Genomic DNA, 25,779 nt, shown 5'->3' with positions numbered 1-25,779 from the left:
AGGAAGGGAGAAACACAGTGTGAGAGATAGATAGAAAGAGAGAGAGAGAGAGAAAGAGAGAGAGAGAGAGAGAGAAAGAGAGAGAGTGAGAAAGAGTGACGATAACTTATCACATGCTTTGTTTTCACGGAGAATAGTGATTTCGTTGAAAGATGAAAAATAGCTCGCCCAAAGAAAAACTATTGTAAATAGCTTTATTTTTACTTATTTATACATACTGACTCTTTTCTCTTTTTCTAATTGTCACGTATCTCTTGAATTTTCTTTTTTTTTTGAACGGGTGGGGGGAATGGTAGGTGGGAGGTGTAGGGGATTTAAAGGAAGGAATTTTTTACGGTGAAAATTTCTTTTTAATTATTCAATTTAATCCGATATAAAAATAATTTTATTATTTATATATCTTCCATATTGAATTATATAATTGCAATATATGTGTTCTATAAATAATCTTTTATTATTTTTCTTTTTTCTTTTTTTTTTTTTTTATTTTAAAATTATCTGATTAAATCATTTCTATTTTTATAAATAGTAAATTTTATCCTTTTATTTATTGTCGAGAATTATGTTATGATTTTATTTGTTTTCTAAAAAAAAAAATTATAAAAGCCATTGCCATATATTCTCTCTCTCTTTCTCTCTCTCTCTCACTCCCTCTCTCTCTCTCTCTCTCTCTCTGTTTCAATTTTATGTATTTATTAATATTAAAAATAGTTGTTAACGAATTCGTTTCGCGGAATGTTAAATCAGTTTAAATGTTTGTTCAGCTTAATAATTCAAGGAATTGGTCAGCTTATATTTTCCACAACATTTTTATTTCATATTACTATTGATATTTCTCTCTCTCTCTCTCTCTCTCTCTCTCTCTCTTTCTCTTTTTTTGAGGTCATAGAACTTAATTTTTCATTTCTCATGTTATATTTCTTCTCTTTTATGTCTACAATCAATTTTTATCAATTTTTATCATCAATTTTATTTTCTTTTGGATTTATTTTCGAAATTTTATAATTTATTCGCAGAACTTTGTTGTAACTTTTAGATATAAATTAAAAAAAAAAAAAAAACAAAAAAAAAACAAAAAAAAAAAAAAAAAAAAAATATTTATTAAATAAAACAGATGAATAAAGATATATTTGTTAAATAAAATTGAGAAAGGGTGATGTCAAAAACTTTTCTGCATCTATCTGCGGCTGTGTGTTTTTGTACGTGTTCGTAACTCAAAAGTTTCGATTTGTCGTGTTTTCTAATGGAAATGACGCAAGCCGTTTAAATTCATCTCAGTCACCGTCGTCTAGCAAGCCAGAATGACTCGTAAATTTTCTAACGCATTTACTTCTTCTGATTATACTATGGAAGCACAGAAAAGCTCGATAACTTGGGTTATCCCACCCTTACTATTATCCCTTGTCTCTCTCTCTCTCTCTCTCTCTCTCTCTCTCTCTCTCTTTTCATCTCATATTATATCTCATCTTATATATTCTCTATTACATTCATCGATTTAATACTTTTAATTCTTTTACATATTCCAATCATTTTCTATTATTATATTATTTGTTTATTTTGTTTTAATCATCTACAATTTTATTTATTTCTTATCATATCATTATTTTTAATTTGAAATTATTTTCATATAATATTACCAACGAACAATTTTGTCATTTATTTTTCTTTTCTCATTGATCATTTTAATAAATTTCTTCTACAAATAAAGTTTCATTTTATTAGTAGAAATTAATTAAGAAATATCAAAAATGTGCGCACACACAAATCTAAGTAGATACATTAAATATACATATACGCATATAAATAAATTTATCACAAATTTCGATGAATTTAAATTAATTTAATACTACGTACATATCATTTTTTTTTTTTTTTTTTTTCAATAATACCTATTGAAAAGTACGATAAATAAAGTATAATATTAATATAAGAGCATATGTATGTAAGTACATTAGAAAAAAAAAAAAAAAAAAAAAAAAAATAAAAATAAAAATAAAATCAAATCAAATCAAATCAAATTTCGACGAATCTCATTTCGTTGAAATGAAGATGAATAAAGAATAATGCGAAAAAAATATTATAATATAGGGGGAGTGAAGAGAAGGAGAGGTGTATAAAAGTAAATAGGTACGTAGATAGGTAGATAAGTACGTACGTAGGTTGAGTAGATAGGTAGATAAGTACGTAGGTAGATAGGTAAGAGGAAGAGGAGAAAGAGGAGGAGAAAGAGAAACGTAGAAGTTGAAGAAATGGCTGACGTTTGCGTAGTAGCCTTTACGATCGCTTATTGTTAATGCAGATAGAAAGTTGGTTACAAAACTTACAAATGCAAAACCGCATCCTCGACATTGCTTTTGACGTCAAAGAAATATAATAAACATCTTCGCAATCCGCATTTATTTCATGAGACTTATATATAGATATATAAATATATATGTAAGAAACTGAGAGAAAGACAGAGAGATGGATAGATAGATAGATAGAGAAAGAGAGAGAGAGAGAGAGAGAGAGAGAGAGAGAGAGAGAGAGAGACAAAAGATGAAAATTATGAAAATAATTTTGTAAAAAAAAAAACCTACTTACAATCGAAAATTTTAAAATATTTCGAGTTAAGATATATTCCAATGGCGAAATTAAAACGTCCTTGAAAATCTTCCACAAGATTCGCATAATTCATAAATTTCTATATAGAAATAGATTCAAATGTTTTATTTTACTTTTCTCTTCTTTTTCTTTTTTTCTTTTATCGATCAATGTGATTCATTTTTAAGATAGAATTTATCTTCCGATAATTGTATCAATTAATCGATAATTTTCTAAATTTCCTCTTTTACTTATTCATTTATTTATCTTCGAAGAATAAAATCAAAAAATTTATCTCATACATTATTATATTATTTTTTTTATATAGTTATAGAAAATTATTTTTATATCCTTTATTTAATTATGATACAATCAGCGAAGGAATTGCTTTGAATTTTTTGAAAACAATTCTTCACAAGTTTTTATTATCATTTATTATTAGAAAATATACGAAGAGAAAAGAGAAACTTTTATTATGTTTTTCTTCTTATTTAATTTATATTACTTTCTCGACTATTTCTTTATCTCGTATTCTTTTCATTTATTTGTTAGATTTAAAACGAGCAAAAAAATTAATTTCTATTGTCATTATTCAGATATGCTTTGTGTATTATTTTTCTCCGATTAATTTAATATTTTTATATATCTGATTATTTTATTATTTTAATATACAATTTATTAGAAACTCTCTCTCTCTCTCTCTCTCTCTTCTTTTATTTTTCATTCTTCTTATTTTATTTAAATAGATTTTTTTCCTTCAATTTTTTTTTCCCCTAAAACGGAAGATATTATTCTCTTTAACGGATCATTAATTCATCGGTAGTTTTTCGTATTCGTACAATCTTCTTCTGTATTCCATCGAAAATACATTCGTCAAGTGTGACATATCTAACACCATTCGCATTTGAAATGTTAGGAAGAGAGAAAGACAGAGACAGAGAGAGAGAGAGAGAGAGAGAGAGAGAGAGAGAGAGAGAGAGAGAGAGAGTGAGAAAGAGGGTGAGAGATATATAGAGGGAAACTTCAGAGAAATTATTATTTCCAGTGGAATAGGTAGAACCACATCAATCGTAGGTATTCTCGAGAAAGCTCCTAACACTTTTCGATGGCTCGACGATCTGACAATGAAAGATCGTGATGCTTTCGAGGGAATCGCCTTTGGCAGATGTTCTCCAAGTGAGCTGACATTCGCAACGACGTCGACGACGAGTACGATGAATGCCTCAGATATCGCCATTTGGATACCAAAAGATATATATATATATATATATATATATATATATATATATATATATGTATGCATATGCGTGTCTATGAATATAGGATGAGCAATAACGTTGATTATCTTGAATATCTCTGTTCTTTTTAAAGATGAAGAAAAACTTTGTATACAAAGATCGTATGATACGGAGCGGAGGGATGATCATAATATGATATTATCGTAAGGCGCGTGATAAGAGTAAAATAAGCGAAAATTAAGCTCAAAATAAGCACAAAATATACGTATGCTAAACACGGAGTTTTTATCATGAAAGGAAAATCTTTCTAGTTTTCGATCGTACATCATCAAATATGTATAGATCTTTTATCCCTTATTTTTAATAAATAAAATAAAATTGTTGCTATTGGAATAAAAATTTAAACAATTTCATCATAATTATGTCCTTATTACGAAAGAAAAGTAATCCGAGTTTTCGATCTTTCAATTTCGTACATTGATGACTAGTAATAGATCTTTTTTAAATAAACAAAATAAAATTTACATAAATATTTAATCGTAACATTTAATAATCTCCAAATATAATTATAATGAAAATTTATTAATGATTTCATTGTAGTTATCTTCTTATTACGAAGGGAAAAGAAAAAATTCAATTTTTAAAATTATTAACAAAATCGATTTTATTATAACGACATTATTGCAATATTTAAATAAATAAAGAATAAAAAATTCTTGAAAATGGCGTTTGTTTCAAGTCTCTACAACTTTTCGTTCCGAAGATATCGCTTTCGAAAGATTTCCATTCATAATTCACATAGTACAGCTGTTCGTAGTAATAGTAGTAGTAGTAGTAGTAGTAACGCCGTGTAAATTCTCAGAATTTATGTAGGTTAGTATGTCACCAAGCTAATTCGAATGAAATTATAAAGTTAGTAGGTCAACGTAAATGTCCTTTTTTAAATGAGAATATTTCCGGAACTAAAAATCATAGAGACTTGAATCAAATACCATTTTAAAAGGCAGAGTTTTCTCTATTTTTCAATATATTGTTAATAATTAATTAACAATTTGTTATAAACAATTTTTATAAATAAATTCTTACGAAGTAAATTCATCTTATTTTGTCAAAAAAAAAAAAAAAAAAAAGATTTAGATTGCGACTCCGATTTTTAAAATGACATAAATTAATAAATAATTAATAAACAAATTAGTTTTTTTATTGAACGAACAATTTTTTTCTATATTATTAATAATCACGTTCTGCATTTACATGGCAATATCTCCCTGACTAAAAATCATAGAGACTTGAATCAAATATCATTTTAAAGGGCAGAATTTTCTCTATTTTTTCAATATACTGTTAATAATTAATTAATTGACAATTTGTGATATAGAAATTCTTACGAATTAAATTCATTTTATTTTGCCAAAAATATTCACATCGGATTACGATTGATATATAAAATTACATGAATTAATAAATAATTAATAAAAAAATTACTTGTTTATCCAAGAAACAATTTTTTTCTATAATATTAATTCTCACGTCTTTAATTTAATGAAAATATTTCCGAAACTAAACGTCGTAAAAAGACTTGAAACAAATAAGCAAAGTAAGCGCGGAGTAAGTGCAAAATAAGCGCAAAATAAGCGCAAAATAAGCGCAAAGTAAACGCAAAGTAAGCGCAGGATAAGCGCGATGTAAATGTAGAGTAAGCGCAAGATTAAAAAAAACACTGCATATCTACATCATATTAATTTTTTTATATCTCCTAAATAATTCCGAGCTACTTAACTCTTCGTTTTTTTTTTCTTTTTTTTTTCTTTCTTTTTTTTAATCTATATTTGAAAGAAGAAAAAGTTGAATTAAATTTTTGAAAATATGCCCAAATATTTGACTGACGCGTTATACATTTTAGTATACGTTCCACTTCGAAACACGAACATAAGCGTTGTCGTCAATGAGAGTTCTCGCGTTCCTTTTTAAAAGCTGTATGCGTGTGTTTCACTCACGAAAAATATGTCAAGGGTCATGTAAAACGCGTATAGCCGGGTCGATTCGTTACTTTTCTCTTTCTTCGATTTCTCTCTCTTCCTCTCTTTCTTCCTAATATGATATATAACAGGTGTATCTAATTTTATTCTTTTGTACGAAATATTAACTAAAATGTCAAATTTATTTTATCGAAAAGTATATATGCATGCACATACATGAATACATAAATACGATAATGAAAAGAATCGTTAACTTCTCCTGAAATCTTTTCAAAACTTTTACAACTTCAGTTTTGATCTTTTTTAATGAAAGGACAGCAAAAGCTCTCGAGCATAAAGTTACGCGATAAATCGAGACAAGCTTTATAATTCTGCTCGAAAGTATTTTATCTCAAACATCGTGCGTTTACGTTTAGATACAAAAAAACACATATTATATAAATTTATATTATAAATTAAAAAACAAAAAAAAAAAAGAAAAAAAAGAAAGAGAGAAAAAGAAAAAAATATTTAAATTTATTTCTAATCGATTTTATCCTAATCGGAGTTGTTCTAATCGCAAAATGAACGATTCATTTATCAAAGAAGGTCCATTTTCTATATGATGAAAATAAGATTAGAATCGAAGTCGTAAAAACTATAGAATCTTTTTTTTTATAATCACTCTTCTTCTTCTTCTTCTTTATCTTTATGTTTCTTTTTCTCAAATCGATGCAGCAAAAGATTACATTTAATATCTCGATTTCAATTTTATCGGATCAACGATAAAGATACGACGGAAGCCGTCATGTGGGTCAAGAACTCGCGACGTTTTCGTCCTCTTTCTATGACGATTTCGAGTCGTATGCAAATTTCGAATGGGGGAAAATGAAAAAATTTACCTAACTCTGAGAAAATAGTGCGTTTACAGTTACCATTCCGAAACGAAAACTCTAATTGCTTGGGACGTCACACATTCTTCGTTCAAATGTCGAAAATGTCGATTCGAAAACACTTTCTACATTGTCAACACACAGACAGGGAAAGAAAGAAAGAGAAAGAGAGAAAACAAAAGTGAAATTTTAAATGTTTAGATTAGCAACAATTTTTTAGAGAAATAGAAAAGAGAGAAAGAGAGAGAATGAGAGAGAATGAGAGACTAAAAAATTTGATTATTCTTGACATTGTTTTTAATTTAATTTCATTAAAATTTTTGAAATTAGTGATAAATCTTTAATGTTATTATTATTATTATTATTATTATTATTATTATTATTATTATTATTATTATTATTATTATTATTATTATGATTGCTATAGTTTTTGTTGTTGTTGTTATTATTAATGTTACAATTGTTATTATTATTAATATAATTATTAATGTAATTAGAGCGGGAAGACAGAAATATATCTAAATCCCAATTGAAAACAATAAATATACATGCACACGTATTAATATAATTAGATTAATTTAAATCTTTTTCTAATATTTATTATTATATATTTTTAAACAATAATTTATTTCATTTAATAACATTGATTTTTTTTATTTGACTTTGAAGTTTATTAAATAATTTATTTTATAAAACTTTTATTTTTATAAAAAATTTACTTTAATTATTTACATTGTAATTATTTATATTGTATATACAGTTGAGAGCTAATGTATTCGTACAAGCAGTAATATGGAAATACATTCATACGGTACGAATATTTAAACGTCCCATTGTACATTTTAATTATGTATTATATGTATATATATATATATATATATATATATATATATATATATATTCTGTATTATAAATTTTGTATGTATTTAAATATGCATTAATAATTAAGTTAAATTCCAATTACTCAAGAACTTTCTCTAGAATAAAAAAAATAGTTTTAATTTAATTTTCATATAATTTCTGAAATTCCTACCATTGGAAACATTCTCCTTAAAAAAAAAAAAAAGAAAAAAAAAAAGAAAAAGAAAAAGAAAGAAAGAAAGAAAAGAGAAACAAACAATTTAAGTTTAACTTTGCGTATATAAATGAATATAATGAAGTGAAAAAAATTCGAAAGAATGTGAATTAAATAGAAGAAAATGCTTTTTATAAATTATTTCTAAAGCACTTTCACAAGTATACGATGTACATATACTATCTATATTTTATATTTTATGTATTTTTTAAATGAATATTTCTAAAGAGTTTATCATATCCCTTTTCTTTTTTTTATTGACTGATTTTTAATAGACATAATTTGTATAATAAATATTTCAATTTCTTTATATGTAAATATAAATTCAGTATATTATTTATTTAGAACAAGTCAATCAATTAAAAAAAAAAATGTCTACATATTTCTACGGACTTTTTATTTACTACGAAGAGAGTTTATGAATGAATCAAAATTTTTTTTTCTTTGTCTATTAAAGTTAGTAATAAATTTATTTTTTTTTACCTTTATCATCATATATGCTTGACTCTCTTCATGGACCGATCTTTTTCTTCTTTTCTCGTACATTAACATCGTCTTACGCCATTTTGGTATATCCTCCTGTAAAAATAAAAAAAAGGAAAAAAATAGTAATAATAAGATAAAATATATAAAAAAAAACAAGTAAATAACACATTTTTAGGAAAAAACGATTGAATTAATTAGAAAAAAAGAAAAAAAAAGGGCATAAAAAAATATTAAAGTTACTTCAAATGAAAAGTAAATTCGATATATTTTCTTTTCTCAAGAAGGAAATAAAAGGAAATAAAAGAGATAGAGAGAGAGAGAGAGAAAAAAAAAAGAAGGAAAGAAACTTGTTAAGTTTAATTAAACAAAATATTTATATTAAAAAAAAAAAAAAAAAAAAAAAAAACGAGAATTAGAACGATATACTTCGCCATCTCTTTTGTTAATCGCGTTAATCGCGAAGATAAATATATTTAACCAATTAAAAAAAAAAAACTAAATTTTAATAGAACGCATGACAAATTTTGTACTTTGTTATATAAATACAAAAAATCTATATGTATATCTGTCTGTTCATATATGTGTCTGTGCGTGTGCGTGTGCGTGTGTACGCGTGTGCGTGTGTATGAGTGTGCGTATGTGAGTATGAGATACGAAAGTTCATATAGCAGAGCTTTCACACCATAAATAAACTCGCTTACGTAGGTACTTAAAATGGCGAGGATTTCGCATTGCAGACTCGACCATCGTAGTAGCAAGCATCCTCGTCGACATTTAATTAAACGATAAAAAATGTTTAGACGTAAAAGAGATATTATAAGGAGCAAAAAAAAAATTAAATCCGAATGAGGCAACTAAATTTTCCACCATTTTATTTTTCTTTTTCTATTTCTTTTTTTACCTAACATTTTCTCACCTCTTCTCAGACTCTCTCTTTTCTTTTTTTCCCTTTTTCGTAAAAATATTATAGACAATTTTATTATAATAAAGTAAACAAAATTTATTATAATTGTTATATATATATATATATATTTATATATTAAAATATATATTGGTATGTATATTAAATACAAATAAATTGCAATAAATTTCTATTTACATATAAATCTCTCGTATAATTCATTCTTTTTCCCATTACAATTATCTTTGTGATCAATTTGATTGGATATAACATTAATGTTTCAAGATTATCACTAATTTCATTGTGAAATTAATTAATTCCAAAAGTGAAAAAGTATTTCTTGTATGATTGATCAAATTAAATTAAATATCAGAAGATTAATTAATTACATGATAAAATTTATTATTTGTTCCATTATTGTAACAATGAAAATATTTTCAAATTCTAATTTTATTTGATATTTTTCTTCTTCGTTTATTTAATATTCGTATTAATACTTTTTGAAAATCTCGGACATTAAAGATATTTATACGTAAAGTTCAATGAGGAAACAAAAATATAATTTCTTTTAAAAGAAACTAAATGACAGACGGCACAGAGTCGAATTGTAAAGCATAAAATGGAAAATTAGAAAGATACTTCCACGGTGTCGCCGACAGCTTTTGGATATTCGCCAGTCTAATAAAACTACTACACGTTCTCTTACCAACACCATCTCTTTTATAAAAGAGAGAGAAAGAGAGAGAAAGAGAGAGAGAGAGAGAGAATGAGAGAGAGAGAGAAAACTTGATTCTTGGCTCGATCTTCTATTTCCTATAATTTTTTATATATAACACACACACACACATATATATATATATATGTATATATATATATATATATATAGAGCATAGTCCACATATATTACAAATGATTTTAATATGTAATTATTTTTTTTCCGTTTCTTTTACAATATTATTTAACAAAAAAAGAGGATTTTATTTTATCAAATATTTTTAATAAAATAAAAATAGTTTCTAAAATTTCATATTGACACAATATTGTATGTATATATAATCAAGTTAAATATAATAAATCAGAAATTATTTATTGAAAAATGTTCGTTTCTATAAATCAATAAATATTTCTTTATTAATAAATAAATTCTAATTCTTTTAAGATACTTAGGTTAAATAAATTTGATTTATCATAAAAGAAAATAAGAAAAAAAAAGAAAAAAGAAAGTAAAAATTAACTTTAAATTTACATTTGTTTACAAAACAGATTGTAACATTTTTGTTGTTACTTCCATCATACTTTGTATCTATACACATACATACACACACAAACACATACATTTAAACAATATTCAGTTTGACTGCAATTTTGTGTTTTATCTTGTTTTCAATGCTAAAACAGATGTGAGAAGATAAAATAAAGAAAAAGAGAGAGAGAGAGAGAGAGAGAATATTTTCTTGTAAATAAACACACAAACGAACTCGGACGACTTATTTTTACTCGTACGTAGAGTTCTTTTACGAACTTACGAAAGTAACTTTTTCTTTCTTAGACATTGAAGACGAAGGCAACTTTCAAGTTTCTACGAATACAGAATCGTCTTCAAACTTCTTCGTTAAACCGAACAGCTTCGTTCTTTTTTTTCTTCTTCTTCTTATTTTTATTCTTTTTTCTTTTCTTCTTCTTCTTTTCTTTTCGTTTTTTTTTCTTTTTTTTTTTTAATTCATGAAATCTCACCAATGGAATCGAATTTCTTGAAAACACTTATTCTTCTTCTCATCGAATATGCTATCGTTTTCTATTAATATTATTAGTTTATTATATGTATATATTAAAATAAATAAATGATTATCATATAATTTCAAAATTGAATAAATTACTTCGCATTAGGGAAGAAATTATTTCAATATTTGAAGATTATTATAATATATGTACGTGCGAGATACGATAAATATATTGTGAAATTAATGAAAAATATTCACGGACATTTTTCTTCTTTTTCTTTTTTTTATTTGATTATTTACGCATTTTCAATAATTCACGATTATGATATAATAAATAGATGAATAATACGTATTATAAAAATAATGAAATGTTTCATTATTTTTATTGACTATTTAAACAAATCAATTTTAGTAGTTAACAATTTTTATAATAATAAATGTTAAAAACAAAAAAAAAATATATATATATATAGATATTATAAAAACGAAGAAAAATGTCACGTTTTATCAGCTTCTCAAAAAAAAGAAACAAAAAAAAAAAAAAAAAAAAAAAAGAAAAAAGAAAAAAAAAGCAATTTAAATTTCTTCATTACAAATAATTAAATAAATTTAAATCCTAAGAAATTACAATAATACATATAACAAAAAAAAAAAAAAAAAAAAAAAAAAAGAAACAATAAAAAATCTTTCTTTTATCGACTTTTGACGAAAGAACGTTTTATCTTTAACGAAAAAAAAAGAAAAAAGAAAAAAAGGAAGAAAATGTATCTTTCCATAAATACTAGAAGGCTATAAATCATCATCTTTTTTGTGCTTTAATTTTTTGCTTTCTTTTATATGTTTTTTTTTTCCCTTTTCTTTTTTTAAATGAAAATTTTCCATCTCATGCGTATTCGTCGAATCCAATGCAAAGATATCGATATCATTTATGCATACGTGACGAGAGAGTCACGCATCGTGGCACCAGATTTGAATCCGAGCTGATGCCGAGCTTCTTGCCAACCAATGCAACGACGATATTGAATTCGTGGCTCGGACATTATTGAACATATGGCTCCTACCGAGATTGAAATGCATACGCGCAGTGATAGCAATGCTGGTGTAGTAATAGTGGTTGATATCAATATTACTATGTGATGACCATTATTACATATTATATAGTGTAATAAACCTGAATGAATTCATATTAACTCTATTAATTAACTCTAGAGAAATATTTTTAAATTATTTTATATTAAATATTATACTTTTTTATATATATATATATATATATATATATATATATATATATATATATATCAAAAAACTTAACTATATTAAAAATTTTGTTATGTTCAGTAATTATTAATTTTATCAATTAGTTATAGTTAGATATATCAAATTTTTTTCTCTCTTTTTTCTTTTTTTTCTTTTTTTTGTTAAAAAAGATTATACGAGTACATTAGAGTACATTTAGGATAAATTTTTTAACGTCTATCTGTCCGTATGCTTCTAGGTATATTATTAATGTTATTCATTAATTATAATTAAATATCTGCTCCAAATTTTTATATTTTAAATAATGGATTATATGCGTATATTAAAGTGCAAATGTACCTTCGAATGACTTTTATTATGTTAATTATTATTAACATTTTCTCCTTTAGCTAGGTTTAAATTATTCTAAATTATTTTAGATAGAAAAATGTATTTGCATATCAAAAAAAAAAAAAAAAAAAAAAAAAAAAAAAAAATAAAAAGAAGCACTTCGGACGAAATTTATTATGCTAATACTTCGTGCAAATAGTTTTTGTTGAATATGTTTGTTGTTTCTTCAAAAAAAAAAAAAAAAAAAAAAAAAAAAAAAAAGAAAAAGAAAAAGAAAAAAAAAGAAGAAAAAAAAATTAATCTTCAATGTTTTTCATTAATAAAAAAAGAAAAAGAGGAAAAAAAAATAGAAATGAAAAGTCAGAACTATAGCCAGATGAAAATATTTAAATACAAAGTCTTTGTGTAATTATCGTCGGTCTCTCGGCTATATGCTAATTTTCATTTAATCGTCGCTAATTTAAATCACCGTTGATTTATAATTGTTTATGAATATTTATAGAATGGCCCGAGCGCTCGATCACGTGCAATTTTATAATTATTCCCAATTGAACTACCAAGGACAATAAGTTAATATCATTTTGTGCACGTAATTACGTCGTATGTATCTACAATGTACAATTTTCATGTGTTTTGAATATTTTGTAAATTAATTTATTTATGTAAATTAATGTATACATTTTAATATAACATAAATATATTTAATATGGAAGAAATAAATCGTATTTAGAAAAATTCTAATATAATCGATAATATTAATGATAAAAAATACAAAATACATTTTTTACAAGTCGTTCATTGTAAAAATTGAATATAACAATATATATTTATTTAAAGATATATAAGGCTATGATATTACGTGTATGAATAATATCAACAAATTTTCAATGAAAAGAAAGAAAAAAAATTCTTTTCTCCCTTAAAAACATTCTAACATTATTTATTAACCAATCCAATATATTCAATTTCAATTTCATTGAATTTAATTATAAAGAAAAAAGAATTTCAACGAACGACGAAAAACGATTGATTAATAAAAATATTTGTTTGATTATCTACAGACGAAATAACGATTTCTGCATGAATACATATGTACATACATACATACATACATACATACATACATAACTATTTAAATGTAATATAGAGATATTTAAGTTACAGTAATTTGTAATACGCAATCGGCTTGGCATTTGGCAAAGCCATGCATGCATACATATAATTCTATGATGAACTTCTCTTTCGTTCGATATCGCGAGTTACAACAAATTACCGAGCTTTCTGGACGCTTTCGAAGTTCCTCTGCCAAACGGACCATGAAATAAGTTGTTGGCACGGTATGTGCGATTAGCATAGACTCTTACAAAAATGTGCGATGACCCGAATGTCGGAATATTTTCTACACCTCGATTTATACTCCCTTTTTTTTTTTTCTTTTTCTTTTTTTATTCCTCTTACCTTTTCTTCTTTTGCTTATATTAAATCGTTACGTTTATATGGCTACGATAAAAAATCGTCCGATAAATGTGAAAAATGTAAAAAAAAAATATAAAAAGAGAGAGGGGGTGGGGGGGTGGGGGGGTGGGGGGTGGGGGAAGAGAGAGTTCAATCGTTTGAATGAATCGTAAGAGTTATTTGAATGATATAAAAAAATATAATACATATCAAATAGTCTCCTTCTTTATTTCCATATTGATTTTTTCTTTTTTTTTCCCCCCCCCCTTTTTAAATATTATAATTCCATATATATTTTTGAAATCGTTTATTACTGAGAATTCGAATCATAATTATAAGGATGTAATAGGCATGAAAATGTGAGTTCATTAATTAAAACTTAATCACTCAATTTTGTTTCCTTTCACTTTCTTTTTATCTTTTTTTTTTTTTTTTTTTTTTTTTAAATAGCATAACTATTACAATATATGATGTTGTATTTTCTTCATCGTTAGGAATAAATGAAAACCTATGTACTACAATGGTAAGTTTATATTAATTAAAGCAATACAAAACATTTCATGGAAAATAAATAAAAAGATATATAAGGCTATGATATTACGTGTATGAATAATATCAACAAATTTTCAATGAAAAGAAAGAAAAAAAATTCTTTTCTCCCTTAAAAACATTCTAACATTATTTATTAACCAATCCAATATATTCATATGATAAACGTGATGAGAATGAATCAAAAAAGAAAAAAGAAAGAAAAAGGAAGAAACAAGAAAAAAAAAAGAAGAAAGAAAAAAAAAGAGGGAAAGAAATAATTAATAAAGAGAAAATATGAAGCTGACCAATGTTAAAAAAAAAAAAGAAAAAGAAAAAGAAAAAGAAAAAGAAGAAAGAACGAATGAAAAAAAGTTTACGATAAAAATTAACGAAGCGAAAAGTTTTTAACTTAATTAAAATCTAAAGAGAGAAAGATACGTTACAAAGACAAATGAGAATTAATTTGATGATGATGATGATGATAATAAAAAAAAGAAAAAAAAAAAAAAAAAAGAGAAAAAAAGGGAAAGAAAGAATAAAATAAAATAAGAGAAGAAAAGAAAAGATAAGGGAAGAGAAAAGAAGAAAATAGAAGAAAAGCGAAAAGAAGGGTGAAAGAAAAAGAAAAAGAAAAATTAAAACTGATTATAAAATCTTTTGAATTTTCTGATACATCCTAATTTTGTCATTATCAATACCATTTATCCTACTTCAATACACCATCTTAACACACCATCTCGCTTTCGTCACTGGCTAACGGGGCTGCTTTAAAGTGCCACTTTAACGAGCTTAGCTATTGAAGAGGCTCTCCTTTGCTTCCTCCAAGCTCGTATCACAATTACAGGAACACCGTGAAGAGACAAAGGACTTGAGCGTGTCGAGTGTGAGTTATGCTATCTTCCCCTTGTCTTCTCTCTCCCTCTTACTCTCTCTCTCTGTCTCTCTCTATCTCTGCCTGTGCCTCTGCCTCTCTCTCTCTCTCTGTCTCTGTCTCACGTCTTCTCTCATGCTCTTAGGAAGGTACGTCCCTTTAACAGCCGCCTTACGAGTGTCTACGTGTCTCACGTGCAAACAGCGATTCAAAGAACGCGTAGAACCTCGCACGTTTAGTACATTTTAACGTATGTACGTATGTACATGTGTGTATGAGTGTTTATATGTGTGTGTGTGTGTGTGTAAGTATATGTGAATATGGATGTGGTTTGTATATATGCGCGTGTGTGTGGGAGAGAGAGAGAGAGAGAGAGAGAAGGAGAGGAGAAATAGATGGATTAGATCGTTTATCATACTATATTATGATGAATGAATTAATTAGTCTGTAAATTAGTCTATTTGATATATAATACATTAGAAAGTAGAAAGATTTTTTTTTAATTTGTCCAATCCTTCATGTATCTGTTGATTAGAACAAAAAAAAAATATATATATATATATTATTGGTATTGATATTATAATTGATATTATTGTATATCATTTATTATGCTATATCATGACGAATTAATGAATTTTGATTGTACAAAGGTCTATTTCATTTGTAACAAATGAGAAACATTTGTTAGATTTAACGAACCTTTAATGATTATTATGATTAGAAAAAAAAATTATTATTATTAATATTAATATAATTAGTAATGTTTGTATTATTATATTGAAAGGATTAAGTTTATATTATTAAGGTTTTGTAATACTATTAATAATCATAGTATAATATATAATAATCATAATATAGTATGTACGCGTATATATTAGTATTATAATAATAATATATTATTATTAATATTGTAACGTGATTATATCAGTAATCTAATTAAAAATTATTATGAAAGTCAATCGTATCAATGTTACATAATTATAATAAAATTTTGTAAAAATATATGTATCATAATTTATCAAATTATTACTATTATTATTATTATTATTATTATTATTATTATTATTATTATCATTTGTGAATTAATAAATAATTTATAAAATAGATGACCCTTTGTTATTAATATCAAGACAATTGTAAATCGATAGAGATTGTACGTTTTATTTTTTCAATTAATAAAATAATAATTATAAAGAGAAAAAAAATTTTGTTCATCATTTCTGGTTTATTTTTGTTTTGTTATTATATTACAAAACCAAAATATTCTTATCTCTCACGTTTCTCTATATATATATGTATGTATGTATGTACATATGTATATTGATTAACTTTCCACGGTCGTCCCGGTGCTCTTATCTTTTTTAAACAAAACACCGTTAACCCTTATCTCCAGCTCTACGTACATATGAACAGTGCTTCGAATCTTTTGATAGTAGCTTATTGTTAGCTTAGTTCGAAATTTTTCCTATCTCAACTTTCAAATATCAATATATTTTTTTATATCAAACTCTCTCTTTCTCTCTCTCTCTCTCTCTCTCTCTCTCCCTTCCTCCCTCTCCCTCCTACTCTTTCCCACTTTTTCTCTCTTTCTCTCTCTCTCTCTCTCTCTCTCTCTCTCTCTCTCTCTCTCTCTACATATACTCTTAAATAGTCTGATCACGTACAAACTATATAAAAACTTTTTATAAGATGTATCTATAACATATTTGGAAAAAAAAAAGTATCTATGTACATATTTATTTAAATGTTTGAAAAAAATGAAAAAAAATGAAAGAAAAAAAGAAAAAACATACTTTTCATAACAATTCAGCCAAAAGTTTCATTCGATCGTTCAACACTAATAATAAATTATTAAAATATATACCATTATATTGTTCGTGTAAATTTATACGATCATATAATAATAATTATTATTATCATTATTTCAATTTTATATATCTAATAAATTAAAATCGAATATCAAATATATTAAATATCATAATAATAATTTTATAAATACGAGCTATTAAAATATAATAAAGGAATATTATATTATTTTCATTATTATTATTATTATTAACGTAATATCGCGATTTGCTTTAACGTATATCACCATTGATCATTGATAATCATATTGACCCTTGATTATTTCGAGGGAACGAAAAATGATAATAAAGGGTACATATATCGGACTTTTTTTTTTTAAGACATTTAATGCAGCAGAAAAATATTCAAGGTCAAGGAGAAAAATTCTTAGTAAGGACGATCGTTTGCAACAAATGATTTCTAAACTGTTTGCGTGAATGTAACGAGCAAACGTCATCGTTATTCGTTTCTCGAAACGTAAACTGGCCAAACGACTCTACTCGAAAATTCTCTAGTGTAATTATCTGACCGTAGTATAACCACTATTAACCTTCTTCCCTTTAAAAGGGCTCGTTTATCTACCTACTAAAGATCCAACCTTCGCACCACATGTTTTAGTCATTAACGAAACCACGATCTATGTACCTCTTAACAACCAGTCGGATATGCGATCACAATTATTTACTTTGATAAATTATTTTATAGGAATTAAATGAAACTTTACTTCTTTCAAATATTTATAATATTTAATTCTTTTATTTCGATATTAATAACTTTCAATATCATTTTGTTTTAATTATTCGTTTCATTTCTTCCACGTTAAATATTATTATCCTTTCAATTACTTTCTTAAGATTTAATTATATTTTCTTTTTGTTATATATTTAATATTATTTTTAAATTATTTCAATTTAATTATATTTAATTTGTCCAATGTTAGATTAATTCAATATATTTCGAGCTAATAATAAATTAGATATATATATATATATATATATTATATATATATTAAAGATATTCAATATAATTTGGATCTAATCTAAACGTACGTGTTAAATTTATAATATATTAGAAATGTTCAATATTATTTTAATATAATTATATTTAATTTATTGTATATTCTTCAATGTCATTTCAATCTAATTATATTTAACTCGCTGTATATTAAAGATATTTAATGACATATCAATTCAATTATGTTCAATTTATAGTGTATGTTGAAAATATTCAATATTATTTCCAATTTAATTATATTTAACTAGTACATTAGAGATGTTACATTCTGATCTAATTATGTTCAAATTGTAATACATCAAAGATATTTAATAACATTTTCAAACTATTTAATTATATACATTTGAAATTTATATAAAACTGTTTCAATATAATTCTTTATGTATCAATATAATTCAATATAATTATTTAAAACGGAGACTTTTATATCAAAATTATTCCGAACTTTTTACAAATAATTTCTTTTTCTTTTTTTTATTTTTTTTTTTTTTTTTTTTTAATCATCTTAACAACAAATGACACGGTACATAATAATCGAGATAACGAATTGATATACTTTGGATATATATTTTATTTTGAAAAAGATTATTTACTATAAAGATTTTTGAAGCTTTCAAATTGATTAATAACAATAATAACATTATAGGGACATTTACGTACAACGTATAATTTATAACAATCCTATCCCTTTATACTAACCCTTTGTTAGCGACACGTATAATCTGCTTATCCATGTTTGTAACGCGTATCGATTTATTGCTACGAGTAGCACTATGTCCAATATTATACATAATTAGTGATATAGCTAATATATTATCTGCGGAATAAGATAACTCACCAGATTTTCCGCAAAGAGGCCATCATCTTGATACCTGGTTGGTAGATCGAGAAAAACTGAGGATCTAGAACGATCATAAAGATCGACGTCAACGTACAAATCAAAGAGGGGTGCACCATTCACTCTAAGAAGTGTCGAGACCAATGGAGTTATGTCAACTGGGACGACACTCTTTGGCGGTAAATAACCACCAAGTTCTTGAAGAAGTTCGTAAACTGAAAAAAGAAACACAAAGTTTCAAGTTCTAATTCATTATTTTCTTTCATTTATTTATTTATTTCCTTTTTCTGCTTTTTTAACAATCATACGAATTATATGATCGTACTACATATTTATAATAATAATAATAATAATAATAATAATAATAATAATAATAATAAAAGTAATTTTATTTTTTCGTCACAAAATTAATTATTAATTCATATTCAAGAATTTATCAACAACAAGATTAATTTATCTTACGTACCTATATAAATATTTATATTCATTATTATTATTATTATTATTATTATTATTATTATTATTATTATTACTGACGTTATATTTTAATGAACAATTCTAATTCTATAATAACAATTCTAAATAAGTTTCCTCTACTTTATCACGAAGAGAGAAAAGTTCAATATTTTTTTTAAAGTTCGCCAAATATTTGCTAATGCATCGCGATAGATGACGAAAACCGATAGCAGATGTGCCGAATTTCCGAAGGTATATTGTGCGAACGCCGTTGAAAAAAAAGAAAAAAAAAGAAAAAAGAAAGAAGAAAAAAAAAGAAAGAAAATAAAGCAAAAGAAAGAAAGAAATAATAAAAAAAAAAAAAAAAATAGTAGGAAAAAAAAAATTATGGAAAATTCATCGATTCGTTCTGCGCTTTCATCTCTACGAACTCGTTCACGATCGAACGAATTTTTCGAATGTAAAAAAAGGATCGCGTGGCTTCAAGTGATTTCAATCTCACGTATTCTTCCGTTGGCTTCTAGTTACCCCTAAAATATACGTTCTTCGTTATATCGACATCATCATGTTTATGTCCATGCACCTGTAATGTATACGGTCGAACGATAATTTCGATCACCTTGAAACCATATAGAGATGCGACTAAAATATTGCATGAGTAGTAGTAGTAGTAGTATTAACAGTAGTAGTAATAGTAATCGTAGTAATAGTAGTAGTAGTAATAGTAGTAGTAGTAGTAGTACTAGTAGTAGTAGTATGTAAATAGTAGCAGTAAAAGAATAATAATTTTTAAGTTTATTACACACTATTATTCTGCACTTACTTCACGCTTATCCAGAGTTTACTTTTCATATTTTGTTCCAAATCTCTACGATCTTTAGCTCTGAAAAGTGTGCCAATTAAATAAAAGACGTAACTATTAATGCTATAGAACAAAATTTTTTCTTTGGTAAACAAGTAATTTGTTTATTAATTATATAATTTATATAATATATTATATAAATACATCGTAAGTAGATGTGAATATTTTCGGCAAAATAAAATGAATTTAATTCGTAAGAATTAGTTTATAAGAAATTGTTTATAACAAATTGTTAATTAATTATTAACAGTATATTGAAAAAATAGAGAAAATTCTGCCCTTTAAAATGATATTTGATTCAAGTCTCTATGATTTTTAGTCAGGGAGATATTGCCATGTAAATGCAGAACGTGGTTATTAATAATATAGAAAAAAATTGTTCATTCAATAAAAAAACTAATTTGTTTATTAATTATTTATTAATTTATGTCATTTTAAAAATCGGAGTCGCAATCTAAATCTTTTTTTTTTTTTTTTGACAAAATAAGATGAATTTACTTCGTAAGAATTTATTTATAAAAATTGTTTATAACAAATTGTTAATTAATTATTAACAATATATTGAAAAATAGAGAAAACTCTGCCTTTTAAAATGGTATTTGATTCAAGTCTCTATGATTTTTAGTTCCGGAAATATTCTCATTTAAAAAAGGACATTTACGTTGACCTACTAACTTTATAATTTCATTCGAATTAGCTTGGTGACATACTAACCTACATAAATTCTGAGAATTTACGCGGCGTTACTACTACTACTACTACTACTATTACTACGAACAGCTGTACTATGTGAATTATGAATGGAAATCTTTCGAAAGCGATATCTTCGGAACGAAAAGTTGTAGAGACTTGAAACAAACGCCATTTTCAAGAATTTTTTATTCTTTATTTATTTAAATATTGCAATAATGTCGTTATAATAAAATCGATTTTGTTAATAATTTTAAAAATTGAATTTTTTCTTTTCTCTTCGTAATAAGAAGATAACTACAATGAAATCATTAATAAATTTTCGTTATAATTATATTTGGAGATTATTAAATGTTACGATTAAATATTTATGTAAATTTTATTTTGTTTATTTAAAAAAAATCTATTACTAGTCATCAATGTACGAAATTGAAAGATCGAAAACTCGGATTATTTTTCTTTCGTAATAAGGACATAATTATTATGAAATTGTTTAAATTTTTATTCCAATAGCAAAAATTTTATTTTATTTATTAAAAATAAGGGATAAAAGATCTATAGATAATCGATAATATACGTAATTGAATGATCGAAAATTCGAAAGATGTTCTTTTCGTAATTAGAATTCTGTGCTTATCATGTACTTATTCTGCACTTATTTTGCGCTTATTTTGCATTTATATTGCGCTTACCTTACGCTTATCTTACAGCATTATTATACGTAAGCACAAAATAATGATTGAATATGAATCAAAGGAACTATCAATTTCTTACTATCGTTATTTATATCATTACCACTACTCTTACTACATTTTAATCGCAGATCTACATAATATATCAGTAATATTTAAACTATAATATCTAATCAATAATTTTCATGTATGGATGAATAAAGTTTTTTATAAAAAAACATCAAGCAGCACGGATCAATTCTTTCGAAAATATATGATTCGACTTAAAAAAAGAAAAAGAAAAAGAAGAACAGTTATCCTTATATTCTTTACGTCTCTGCCAACAAAAAAAGTACTATCTGTCATATTATAGTTCTTTCCGTACTGTATGATTTTTGTAAACAAAGTTTCTCCATATCTCTAAAAAGAATAAATAAAAAGAATAAAAATTCAAGCTGATCAAAGTTATTGGCCCAGTTTGTATAGACGTGTGTGTGTGTGTGTGTGTATGTATGTATCTTGTATATATACATACATATACGTACACATATACATATATGTTTATATACATATGTATAAGTATGTTACGCAGAGAAAAAATATGTATGAAAATATGTACACATATATACATATATGCGTAAGTGCATATATACATATAAATAAGAAAATGAAAGTATAAACAAGAAAAAGAGGAAAGACAAAAGAAAATCAAGATTAAATTCGATCATTAACCGAAATTCTCTAAGGGTTTTGCTAGAGTCAACATTCGATGTCCTCATCCTTCCGAAAAGGAGAGACCTCTACAGAAACTGAGAGATCGCTAATTGCACTTGGGGAAACTCTTGGAGTCTTCGAGGGAGCAGTAAGGGCATACGTATCTCTTACGTGCTTCGCATAACTTTCTTTACATATACATATACATATGTATATATATATATATATATACTCATGTATATGCATTTATATAACTTGTGAATCTTACGTACACGTATACATTGCGGCCAAAGTTCCTAGATATTGGAAAAAAGATCCTAAGTGATTTTAAAAGCCAATTACTCTTTTATCTTTATTCACAAAAAAAAAAAAAAAAAAAAAAAAAAAAAAAAAAAAAAAAAAAAGAAAAACTTTTGGTATACTGTTCTTTTATAGGCATTTATAAACATTAAACATTTATATATGTATATACGAAATATATGTATGAAATGTATGCTTATATATGTTTTATATGTATGACGTGTATAATTTTATCTATACATATATAATGTATCGAGATGTATATATACATGTATGTATATATGTATGTACTTATGTATATATGTATGTATATATGTATGTATATATGTATGTACGTATGTATATATGTATGCATGTATGTATATATGTATGTATGTATGTATATATGTATGTACGCATGTGTATCTGTGTACAGGACTTTAATCATACGTTCGATAGCTTCATCTGAAGTTCCCCGACGATCGATAGTCTCTTCTCTCTAATCGTTCGAGTCTATTTCGAAGTTTTAACGAAGCTAGAGATGCAGCAGTAACTTTATTTTGTAACACCTTTGCCGTAATTAATATGCGGTGAGCCAACTTCTATGGTACAACCTACGTACGTACATAGTGAGGAAAGAGAGAGAGAGAGAGAGAGAGAGAGAAAGTGTTCGAAAGTTTTTACATACTTTTTAAAATTATTAAAATTTAAATTAATACGATTATGTCAAAGCTAATTTTCTTAGAATCGATATTGCTTTTCTTTTTTTTTTTTTCTTTGACTTTTTAAACATAAAAAATTGACTTCTTTTCTTTCTTTCTTTTTTTTTTCTTGTTCTTTTTTTTTTTTTTTAAATCGTACACGATATTATAAATTGCGTCGATTTTATTTCAAATAAATAAAAAGATTTTTAATAAAATAATTTCAAATATAAAACAATTTTATAAGATAGAAAAGGAAAACAATAAATTATTTAATGTAAAATATTAAAATATTTTCATGTAAAATATAAAATATTTTTTTTTTTTTTTTTTTTTTTTTTTTAATGAAACCACTTATTTTATATAAAATCATGATTAATCGAATAAACGTATATCGTTTCTTCATGAAACATACACGGACAAATACAAATGCAAATAAGTAAATCGGTAAGCAATATGTACACACAAGTACATAAATACAAATGAATTTCTCCTCAAATATAGTTAAATATAGCATAACAATCTCTGTATTTACTAAGAATATAGTTCAAGATACACTCGTAAAGGGACATTCACTGTAAACTTAGTTAATCATAACTTGGACGATAGACGGGGAAACGAGAAAATAACAATAAGCATTATGATAGAGGGAATGAGACAGACAGAGACAAACAGAGAGAAAGAGAGAGAGAGAGAGAGAGAGAGAAACTCTTATGGTGAAATACATAGCAAGGAAATAACGGTTTGTTAGGCAAATCAAGAATTCAAACTGTTTCTCTAATTTTACAGTAATAAATGTCAACGCTAAAGTAATGTAATATATATTTTATATATTATATTTATACATTTATATTTGTATGATGTGAATTTAATTGTTGTTAACTTAAATAGATATTTTATGTAAGATATAAAAAAAGAATATATATATATATATATAATTGTGAAAAAATAACTAATCGTTAATTAGAATATTTATTGAATATTAAAACAGATGACAAGTTAAATGTTTAATTTTTTTAAAACAAATCTCGTCGAAATTTTTTCAATGAATTAATTTAATCGATTTTCAATATGATTTAAATTCGAAATGATCAATTTAGAATTAATAATAACTAATAACAATAAGACGAATGTAGTTAACGTCTTCTTAAGGAAATTAACTTTACTTGTATGAAACTTTGATCATCGGTGAATACAGTGAACATTAATCATAGTCGAGCGAATGGTCGTGTCGCCGATCAGGGTAGAATCAAACATGAATATCTAAAATACCGGAACCCTGAAACTCCTGCGGGTAGGACTAACTCAGAACTTCCATTTCCGCTTTCGACAGTCTTCCTGTTCTAATGTTGGAACGGATAAATCTGATTGCAATTTGCAGGAATTAGATGAGGTATATGTATATAAAGATCATTTCAATAGAAAAATAAAAGGAGGAATAAGAATTATTATTATCAAAAAAAAAAAAGAAAAAAAAAAAAAAGAAAAAAAATCTGATCTAATTCTTGACATTATTAAAATATACTTAAAAATTTTATATATATAATTCTCAATTATTGATAGAATCAATAATTATCAATAATTGATGGAAACAAAAAATTTATAAAATATATCTGCATGAAATAACAAAAAGTAGATATTAAAAAATGAATAAATATTACTTGCATTTAATAACAAAATTAGTTTCAATTTAAAATTGTTATTACATAACAACAAGTAGGAATATAAAAATAAAAGAAAAAAAAAATATATATATATATATACATATTCTTTATCTCTATAAATTTTTATATGAAATATAAATAATAGATATAAAAAAAATATACAATTTTTAGAGAGTACGAGAGAGAGAGAGAGAGAGAGAGAGAGAGAGAGAGAGAGAGAGAGAGAGAGAGAGGAATGTTCCAATTAAACTAAAGCAATTTACAATGATGCGTGATTTTATCATGTTCGCTAGACATTAATGCATCGATTTAAATGTATCCACGAAATGGAGATACATCGATCGACATGTCGAATCCATTTTGTATAATAACAAGACTACGTGTCTCCGACAACGAAGTTGCTCGTTTCTCATATCACCGAGGTAATGTCAAAACCGGCGCCAGCTTTCCGAATCTCTTTTCTCATCTCTTCTCTTCTCTCTCTCTCTCTCTCTCTTTCTCTATCACTCTCTTCCTCTTTATATATATATATACATATGTATATATACCTTTCTCTCTTCTTCTCTATCACTCTTTTCCTCTTTATCTCTTTCTCTCTCTCTCTCTCTCTCTTTCTCTTCTTCTCTATCACTCTTTTCCTCTTTATCTTTTTCCTCTCTCTTTCTCCACTCTCTATCTCTCTATTTCTCTATCGCGTATCTCGTTAAATCTTCTTTCCTCTTTTCTTTTCAATGTTGATTAGATTG

At 25.4% G+C, this 25,779-nt stretch overlaps 1 protein-coding gene across 4 annotated transcripts in view; it reads right to left on the bottom strand.

Moving 5' to 3' along the window:
- The window catches only part of LOC124952832 (neprilysin), a 94,099-nt gene that overhangs the window by 22,184 nt on the left and 46,136 nt on the right, over positions 1–25,779 (bottom strand). For all 4 annotated transcript variants that reach the window (XM_047503310.1, XM_047503309.1, XM_047503311.1 and 1 more), the window contains 2 exons: positions 18,997–19,211; positions 8,231–8,326 (listed from right to left, as the gene is read on the bottom strand). In XM_047503310.1, the coding sequence (XP_047359266.1) occupies positions 8,231–8,326; positions 18,997–19,211 (311 nt within the window). The remainder of the gene's footprint in view (positions 1–8,230; positions 8,327–18,996; positions 19,212–25,779) is intronic.

This window comes from Vespa velutina, chromosome 11 (assembly GCF_912470025.1).
Source record: "Vespa velutina chromosome 11, iVesVel2.1, whole genome shotgun sequence".
NCBI lineage: Eukaryota > Metazoa > Arthropoda > Insecta > Hymenoptera > Vespidae > Vespa > Vespa velutina.
This window is presented reverse-complemented; position numbering and strand designations above follow the sequence as displayed.